Source organism: Pseudophryne corroboree, chromosome 4 (assembly GCF_028390025.1).
Source record: "Pseudophryne corroboree isolate aPseCor3 chromosome 4, aPseCor3.hap2, whole genome shotgun sequence".
In the NCBI taxonomy this organism is placed as follows: Eukaryota; Metazoa; Chordata; class Amphibia; order Anura; family Myobatrachidae; genus Pseudophryne; species Pseudophryne corroboree.
The window spans coordinates 143,290,599-143,300,666 of NC_086447.1; the positions used below are offsets into that span (position 1 = coordinate 143,290,599).

The following is a 10,068-nucleotide window of genomic DNA, read 5'->3' on the forward strand; positions in this document are numbered from 1 at the left end:
CTGGTGGCTGCAACTGCCTCACCTTCTGGAGGGCCGAAGGTTCAGGACTGGATTTTTCTAACCATGGATGCAAGTCTCAGAGGTTGGGGAGCAGTTACTCAAGGGGAAACCTTCCAAGGAAGGTGGTCAAGTCTGGAATCCCTCCTTCCAATAAACATCCTGGAGCTAAGAGCCGTATACAACGGTCTTCAAGCAGCACACCTAAAGGATTGGGCTGTTCAGGTGCAGTCGGACAACTTGACCACAGTGGCCTACATAAACCGACAAGGCGGAACGAAGAGCAGAGCTGCAATGTCTGAGGTGACAAGAATCCTCTGGGAGAAAGGCACGCCATGGCGATGTCGGCAATCTTCATTACGGGAGTGGACAACTGGGAAGTGGACTTCCTCAGCAGACACTATCTCCATCCAGGATAGTGGGGCCTCCACCGGAGATGTTCGAGGAGCTAACCGGTTGGTGGGGGGTTTCTCACGTAGACATGATGGCCTCCCGCCTCAACATGAAGCTGAGGAGGTACTGTTCCAGGTCAAGGGACCCACAAGCCGTGGCAGTGGACACACTGGTAACACTGTGGGTGTTCCCGTCAGTGTATGTGTTCCCTCCACTTCCTCTCATTCCAAGAGTTCTACAGCTTGTCAAAAGAACAATGGCTATGGCAATCCTCCATTGCTCCGGACTGGCCAAGGCTATGGCAATCCTCCATTGCTCCGGACTGGCCAAGGAGGGCTTGGTACGCGGATCTGCTGGAAGATCCAAGGCCTCTGCCTCTTCGGGAGGATCTTCTACTACAGGGGCCTTTCGCTTATCGTCTTGACCACGGCTACGTTTGACGGCATGGCGGTTAAGCGCCAAATCTTAGCTTTGAAAGGTATTCCGAGCGCAGTTATTTCTACCCTGATACGGGCTAGGAAGGGAGTAACGTCTAAACATTACCATCGAATTTGGAAAAAGTATGTGTCTTGGTGTGAGTCCAAGAAGTTTCCTGCGGTGGAGTTTCAACTTGGACGGTTTCTCCTATTCCTGCAAGCAGGTGTGGATATGAGCCTGAGATTGTGATCCATCAAGGTCCAGATTTCGGCTTTATCCATTTTCTTCCAGAAACAATTGTCTGTCCTCCCTGAGGTTCAGACCTTTTTGAAAGGGGTTCTGCAGATCCAGCCTCCCTTTGTGGCACCAACGGCACCCTGGGATCTTGACGTGGTATTGCATTTCCTGCAATCGGATTGGTTTGAGCCTCTCCAGGAGGCTGAGGTCAAGTTTCTCACGTGGAAGACGGTCACTTTGTTGGCCTTGCGACGTGTGTCGGAATTGGGGGCTTTGTCCTGTAAAAGTCCCTATCTGGTCTTCCATGAAGATAGGGCAGAACTCAGGACTCGTCTACAGGTCCTTCCTAAGGTTGTATCGGCTTTTCATATCAACCAACCTATTTGTGGTGCCAGTGGCTACTGTCTCCTCAATTGCTTCAAAGGCCTTGGATGTTGTGATGGTTTTGAAGATCTATGTGAAGAGGACTGCTCGTCACAGAAAATCGGACTCTGTTTGTCCTTTATGATCCCAAGAAGATTGGGTGTCCTGCTTCTAAGCAGACGATCTCTCGCTGGATCAGGTTCACAATCCAGCATGCATATTCTACGGCAGGATTGCCGTGTCCAAAGTCTGTTAAGGGCCACTCTACTCATAAAGTGGGTTCTTCCTGGGCGGCTGCCTGGGGTATGTCGGCTTTGCCGAGCGGCTACTTGGTCTGGGTCGAACACGTTTGCTAAGTTTTACAAGTTCGATACTTTGGCCTCTGATGACCTCCGGTTTGGTCAAGCAGTTCTGCAGGAGCCTGCGCGCTCTCCCTCCCGTTCTGGGAGCTTTGGTACTTTCCCATGGTACTAATATGGACCCCAGCATCCTCTAGGATGTAAGAGAAAATAGGATTTAATTACCTACCGGTAATTCCTTTTCTCGTAGTCCGTAGAGGATGCTGGGCGCCTGCCCAGCGCTTCTTTATCCTGCAGTGGTTATTTGGTTCAGTACTGCCTTCTTAGGTAAGTTCTGCGTTCCTTTACTGTTTCAGCTGTTGCGGAGTTTTCCGGCTTGTTGGCCGCCTTTGCCTTGTTGTGTGAGCTGGTGTGAATCTCGCCACTATTTGTGTATTTCCTTCTCTCGAAGTATGTTGTCTCCTCGGGCACTGAGTTTGGTAGGGGGGGCAAAGAGGGAGGAGCCAGCCCACACTATTAAACTCTTAAAGTGCCAATGGCTCCTGGTGGACCCGTCTATACCCCGTGGTACTAATATGGACCCCAGCATCCTCTATGGACTACGAGAAAAAAGGATTTACCAGTAGGTAATTAAAATCCTATATTTTTTTTTCCAACTCGCAAAGAACTAAAATGTCTTGTGTGTTACATTGTGTATGTAAAATAAAATGGAATGATCTCCTAATGTCATATGGACTCTTCTCTCCCCCTTCCCAGGCAGCATGTAAGGCGTTAGAACAGGCCAGAAGTCAGAATATCGCAAAGCTGGTGCTATACACGGACAGCAAGTTTACAATAAATGGTAAATGGCAGTAACGTACCAGTGTCTGCTACCCTATTACTCTTCTCCATCTGCCCTGGATACAAAGCTTGCGTATTAATGTCACTGTTCACCAGGTGCCACTAAGTGGATACATTCCTGGAAGAAAAATGGCTGGAAGCTGGCCACTGGTAAAGACGTCATAAACAGAGAAGACTTTGAAAAACTGGAGCATCTTGCACACGGAATTGATGTTAACTGGGTGAGTGCAGTATGAGTGTGTATACATTAATAGAGAGAAAAGGGTGGGAGCGCCTATATCTGTGCTTGAAGGCTGAATCTCTTAGCAAATGGACAGTTTATTATGTGCTGTTCTTGCATATCGGTACATTCCCTCATATTCCATGTTCAATTGGTCAATACAGGCACATAGGGGCAGATTCAATTAGCAGCAGTGTTTGCCGAGCAGCTAAAGCTCCGGGTTCATTGCCTGGAACTGTTCGGTTATTAGGCAAGTTCCCTGTTCCATGTATTACTCAGAATTTATTTGTAAATTTAATTGTAATTGCCAAACAGGAGTTTGTCACTGTTCTCTAATGTATGAATCAGGCTTTTAAAAATAAATAAAAAATTGGTCTTTATTTTCAGCACTTTTTGATCGTTTTCAAGGAATAAAAAAAAAAAATCTTGGATTCATTACAATGCTCTTGCCAGTTATGAATACATCTGGAAACTCCAATTGAAACAAATGATCATACTGAAACGAATGAGAATTGGTCTATGGTGTTCTTCATTATTGGGCAAACATGCTAGTTATAGAATAGTCTTATTTGTACGTCTGGCAGAAGTTGTATTGCAAAGCCACATCTCTAGTGATACATGAAGTCTTTAATGATATCCTGTATTTGTTCTCACGGTGATCATGCTAGCTATTGGAAGATCACAATAGCTGCATATAGAACAGTAAGCTTTCAGTAGTACAGATGATCAAGGTATTTAAGGGTGGAATTCAATTGTTTTATCTGCCAGCAGATGGCGCCTAACGGAGCTATTCAATTGTTGCTCCATTTGGGTGCAATCGGCTGCTGGTGCCAGCATTTCATATCGCACCCCCCAGGGGTGTGAGATAAAATGTGTAAAAAGCGACCCATTTGAGCGCTCTAACGGGACTTCTCGCGTCGCGCCCGTTTGTTGGGTTTGACAACTTTACGTGGCTAAACCCGACCTTTCTGTGCACAAAAAAAAACAATTTAATTGTGCCCTACGATCTCCCTGACTTTTTAGACGAGAGATTGGGCGCGCAAAACTATTTGATTCCCCACTAAGACTGTTACATTTCTCTGCTGGACAAAGGACAATTATTCTGGAGATGTGGCAAGGTGGCGCATAAGGTAATTTGGAATGTATTTGTAACCTCAATCATGGCATTTCAGTCAGTAGTAGATTTATTTATTTATTTTATTTTATTTTTATTACGAATGCCTAGTAATGGGGAAACTCCACTACGATCATTTAAATGGTGTTACAGGCTTACTAATTGGTTTACATGGGCCTGAAACTGCTTCTGTACTTCATGTACTATGGTTATAACCGAAAATGGATCATGTTAGTGGTGTGCTGATAGCTGGCAGGTATTTTTTATTATATTTATTATTTCTCGGTCATCCATCTGGGGGAAGCTGCACACTTACTGATGGGTTAGAGTGTGTGGGTAAGTAGTTTGGCACAGAACCTATAGAAAACTAACTCCTACCCCCTCTGACCCCTCCCATCTCCAGCCTGACCAACAAGCACCTCCGTTTTAGTTTTGTGCCTGTGGCGTACAGACACCGTTTTTCCACCTATAGCTTTCAGTTAGGCTTTTGTTTTACTTGGTTATCTGCGGTACTTAGTCCCTGTACACAGGTGGCAGGTACAACTAGAGTGGGGTTAGCTAGAGTAAGACGCAAATTCCCACTTTAATATGCCTCTGGACTGTCACCATATTCCGGTCACTGGGGCTTTCTTTCCGGACAGGATCCGAGGAGGCACGGTTCAGGTAGGACAGCCACTATCTGCCTTGGCAGCATTGGGCTGTTCATTATGTTGTGTGGCGTTTCAGTGTTCTCCCCCCCCCCCCCCCCCCCTCCGGGGTGAGCTGCGGTGCTGTGTAGATTAATTTTTACTGCTGCCTTTTAACAGGGCAGCGGGCTTGTGTGCAGGTGTGAAGCCTTACTGCTGGCTGCCAGACAGTCCGTGACTAGTCGCGGTCTTTTTACTGAAGGGGAGCCGCGTGCTGCTAGCTGTGATGGTGCGGTCCTTTTCTTGAAGGGCATTTTCACAGCGGCTGCGGCGGTGAAACTGAAGGGGAAGAAGACACTTCCCACCTTCCTAGTCTCGCGCACACATCCGCCCACTATGTGTGGGAGGTCTGAAGCTCTGGGCGCCATCTTCTACACACTGGAGGCGCTTCAGTACGGGGGATGCTGCGCCATGCTACAGCAAGTGTTATAAGTATCACTGTTTATTTTGGCTGCCTTTTATATATTTGCAGAGCCAGTCATTTAGAGATAAATCCCTTACTTACTGTGGGGTTCACTAATAGTACCTACCCCTCACCCTGTTAATCACACGAGGGGTATATGGTTTTTTGGGTTTTTTTCAGGGCACATTATTAGATGAGCGTTTTACCTTAGTTCTAATTCCCTGTTCTGCAGGTTTTTTTATTATTTATTGCTGCTTTATTGGACCAATATTAAAAAATAGTAATATGGCCAATAAGCCGGACAAATCTGCAAAAGGGAAAGCATGCTCGATTGTTTATTTTGCGTGTTCACAATGTGGGTCCAAGCTTTCAAAAGGTAGCACGGATGCGGGTACTTTCGTGCTACCTGATCTGGAACACCAGCCAGGAGGTTCTGCAGATCAGTCTATGCCTCTGTGGGCCAAAAACATGGCCGATGCCATATCTGAGTTGCGTCAGTCCAAATCGAGTGCTGATTCCAGTCAAACTCCCGAGGAGCCACTGTGGGCGAAAAATATGGGCAAGTGTCTCTCTCATTTAGCTCAGTCCTTGAACAAAATAGTGACCTCTTCAGGTAATTCTACTTCCACTAAACGCCCACAGTTGTTACCCGCTAGAACTTTCCCAGGGGAGGAGTTAGATTCTTTAGTCTCTCCTTTAGAGGAAGGTGAAGTAGATCCGGAGTGGGAGGATGCTTCGGCTTGGGAAGAGGAGGAGCTATCTACAAGCTCAGGTGTCAGATTACTGATAGAAGCCATTTGTCAGACTCTTAACCTCCAGGATATGGCACTGGCAGAGACTTCAACAGCCTTTTTCAAAAGGCAGAAAAGACAAGTGGCTGTCTTCCCTTGTTCACGTTTTCGGATATTTTGAAGGAACCCCGGCTTAAACCGGACTCCTGATTTCTGTATCCATTTACAGAGGAGGACACACAATTTTTGGAAACAGCCCCAAAGGTAGATGCTCCTATTACACACTTGGCGAAGGCTACGGTTATTCAGTCAGTCACCTTGAAGGATTCTACAGATAGGAAAATAGGGTAAACATAGATTTAAGAATTGCCTCTATCAGGTATTTCTCTACGCCCAATCCTCGCTGGTGCTTGGGTTCTTAAGGCCGTGGATGACTGGCTAGCACAAGTAGTGTCTGAAATGCAGTCTGGTGATCCATCGGAGGCTATTCAATAAGCAGAACAAAATTCTGAAGCTCTGACTTATGTATGTGAAGCATTGTTGGACTCTGCTGCGCTATAATCACGTGTATCTGCCTTGGCTGTAACAGCAAGAAGATCGCTCTGGCTTTCTTAAGCCGTCACACAGTTCACCTGGGAGAGTGGGAGCTTCACCAGGAGATGTTTCTTGCTCTGGTGTCTCTGTGGGGCATGCCTGACATAGATCTGATGTCTCGTCTCAACAAAAAGATCCCTCAATACGGGTTGCATACGCAGGATCCTCAGGAAACACTAATCGATGCCTTGACAGCTCCATGGCAGTTTCACCTAGGATATGTGTTTCCACCGATTCCTCTAATTTCACGCCTACTTCAACGCTTCCGTCGAGAAGGCCTGCCAGTCATTCTTGTAGTCCCATATTGGTCGCGTTGCCAGTAGTACACACTTCTGCGCGACATGTAAGTTGGGGTACCTTTCTGTCTACCCCTGCGATCAGGGACTGTGTCGCCACCCAGATTTAAATCGTCTGGCTTTGACGGCATGGTTCTTGAATTCAGCATTAAGAGCGAAAGGTTTATCTCGTCCAGCCGTGAAAACAATGCTCCAAGCTAGAAAGCCAGTGACTTCTGGAATTTATCACAGGGTGTGGCGTATTTACTTTTGCTTGGTGTGAGAAACACGGATTGACACCAGACCTATTGCGACTGCCTCGTCTGTTGTCTTTCCTTCAGGATGGTCTCACCAAGGGCCAACTGCTTTCCTCCCTTAAAGGGCAGGTTTCCGCTTTATCGGTGCTTTTTCAGAAAAGATTGGCTCTTATTCCAGAGGTCCAGACGTTTCTTCAGGGAGTACTTAGGATTCAACCACCATTTTTTCCACCCTGGGACTTAAATTTAGTTGTTCCGGCTCTTCAGAACTCTCCATTTGTACCATTGGAATCTGTGGAATTCCAAAGGTGGTGTTGGCCTTCCACCTAAATCAGGACATTGTACTTCCGGCGTTTACTCCATCTTTCTCGTTGGGTGACTCCGGCTATTCGACAGGCCTATGTATCTTCAAATGTTACTGTTCCTGACCCAGTAATTTAATTTGACTAGACCTGTGGGAGTCTCTTAGGCTGTTCGCGGAGGTGTATCTATTGAGCAGTTGTGTAGAGCAGCGACCTGGTCGTCCGTGCATACCTTAACAAAGTTTTATCATTTTCATGCTTTTGGTTTGGAGACTGCCTCTGTTGGGCGTCCGATTTTACAGACTGCTATGCCGTCTGTGTCTCCCTCCTCTAATTAGCTTGCTTTGGGAAATCCCATCAGTAAGTGCACAGCGTCCCCCAGATTGATGACCGAGAAATAGGGATTTTTGTTTACTTTCCGTAAAATCTTTCTCTGATTCCATCTGGGAGACGCTGCGATCCCTCCCGTATATTTGTCTGGTTTTATTGGTTCTGTTTTAGTCTTTCAGCTTGACTAAACATTAACTGAGGTACTTGTTGGTCAGGCTGGAGATGGGAGGTGTTAGAGGGGGGAGGAGTTAGTTTTTCTGTAGGTTCTGTGTCAAACTCCTTACCCACACATTCTAACCCATCAGTAAGTGCGCAGCGTCCCCCAGATGAAATCAGAGAGATTTTACGGTAAGTAAACAAAAAATCCTATTTTTTTATTTTAATGAAAGTAGTAATTCAGAACGAGAGATGTGCTTTGATAGAAGTATGTTTGTTGAGATAATCAACCTGTACATCATTTGATAGCTTAAACTTGCAGTTATTATACAGTACTCCAGATCCACCAATGACAGAATTTGGGAGAAAGGAAACAGGTTGGGTGCAGTGATATCCTCATTCATAGTGAATTAATTATAATCTTCCTCTTGGAATTGGCTCAGCCCACAAAATAAGCTTCCTTCAGTAATGTAGAATCTCTGGACAAACCTCTTGGTTGCCTTACATCAGAGGTTCCCAAATGCAGTCCTCAAAGCACCCCAACAGTCCTGGTTTTAGGTATATCCATGACTCTGCACAGATGGGTAAATCAAATTGACTAAGGTGCTAATTAAGTCACCTGTGGCCAAGCATGGATACATTTAAAACCAGGACTGTTGGGATGCTTTGAGGACCGTGTTTGGGAACCTCCTGTCTTACATAGTTAGATAATCCTTTATCATTGTGTTCTCTGACCTTTATTACAAACCATGATCGTAATTCATCACTACTGTACCTCTCTTCTTAGATGCACATTCCAGGCCATGCTGGATTTCAAGGAAATGAAGAAGCTGATAAACTTGCCAGAGCAGGAGCCCAAAAATCATCCTTAGGAACCAGCTAACCAGGATATAGACTTCTGCATGTATAGAGCAAAATAAACGAACACTCAGTGAGGGCTTATGTTTTCCATTATGTATCTTTTATATTGATCATTGTCAAGTCCAGCACCCAATAAATCAGTGGTTCTCAAACTCTGTCCTGGGACCCCAAACAGTTCATGATTTCCAGGTGATCTAGCAGGTGCAAAGGTATATTCATTACTCACTGACACAAGAAGATCCATGAAACTAATTATTTCTCTTGTGATTCTGTGAGACGACCTGGAAAACACGAACTGTTTGGGCTCCTGAAGACAGAGTATGAGAACCTATGCACTAAATAATTATTAGGTCTGACTAACTCCTTACGATTATGTATTGCTTTAATTACTTGCAAACTAAGCACACCCTACTGTTCTATGTCCAGTAGAGTAACTTTTTTTTTTTCGTATCATTTTTTTTTTTTTTTTTTATATAACTGTATAACATTGATCCTGTATGGACTAAAGCCCCAAAACATTGTCTGTATTCAGGTCTGGGGTAATCCGTAATGTTATCCAGTTGAATCTACTGAACCAGAATGTCTAGTTTCTGTATTACTTTTGGATCATTTTAAGGTCTATTTTATTAATGGAATGTAAATAGTACAAGTGTGTATATTTCGCAAATACTATAAATTATGGCACATTTTTGTTATGTACGTGCTGATTTTTGAAGTTTGAGCTTAAAGCTCCTAGGGGTCAATCCAATTTTCCACGAGTACATTGCGGCATGAGCAAGTGTGGCTGTATGCCGCACTTATGATGCCAGTGGATGTTTCCACACTACAACAGCAACTTGCCCCCTCGTGTGTCATTGGTTTGAGCCCCTAAAGTGTTATGTTTTTTTGTTTTTTTTAAATTTATATAACCTTGTGCAGAATCAGTGATGCAGGTCTGTTTTTCATCCACAAATTGTGCCATAATGGCTGTAATTTCTGCACTGATGGGAATGGCTCTAGCCCCAGGTCATAGACAGGTGGCATGTTGGCTCAATCTGCTGGTGAAGATATTGACACAATTTGTTGTGGTATTCAATCTAGAATAGGACAAAGAAAGCTTAATTAAAAAATATATATTTTCATTTTATTAAACAGGCATATAAAATGTGACTATTTGTGTCATTTTGTGCTAGGCATAGCCATAAGCCATTATATTACGTTAGTTGCAGTCTTTTTACTACTTTTTATAAGGTTCTACAAAGTCTCTGCAGCACCGTAGAAGGGTGGAGCACATAAAAAATATGATACAATAAGAGTAACAGAGATATAAGTACAATACCCAACAGCTAACCACAGTATAAGTGCATGGCATAATTGGAGAACATTACAATAACTACACATGTGGACTATGGGACAAATAACGGGTGAGGGTTGGCAACTTGGTCTAGCTTGAATTTGGAATTGCAAACAGCGGCTTGTCAGTGGGGTAGTCTAGTTCCTAGTCAACACCCCTGTACAAAATGTAGGGGCAAGCAAGCTGCAGATGGGGAGTAGAGCACTAGTGCCAGGGAGGAGAACAAGAGGGAATATTCTATAGAGAGGAGATGAACAATT

At 44.6% G+C, this 10,068-nt stretch overlaps 1 protein-coding gene across 5 annotated transcripts in view; it reads left to right on the forward strand.

Annotated features, from left to right (window-relative positions):
* Positions 1 to 9,619, forward strand: part of LOC134909061 (ribonuclease H1-like) — a 135,625-nt gene extending 126,006 nt beyond the window's left edge. For all 5 annotated transcript variants that reach the window (XM_063915473.1, XM_063915469.1, XM_063915471.1 and 2 more), the window contains exons 7-9: positions 2,463 to 2,547; positions 2,643 to 2,767; positions 8,402 to 9,619. In XM_063915473.1, coding sequence (XP_063771543.1) covers positions 2,463 to 2,547; positions 2,643 to 2,767; positions 8,402 to 8,497 — 306 coding nt within the window. In that variant the 3' untranslated portion in view covers positions 8,498 to 9,619. The remainder of the gene's footprint in view (positions 1 to 2,462; positions 2,548 to 2,642; positions 2,768 to 8,401) is intronic.
* Positions 9,620 to 10,068: the final 449 nt, after the last annotated feature.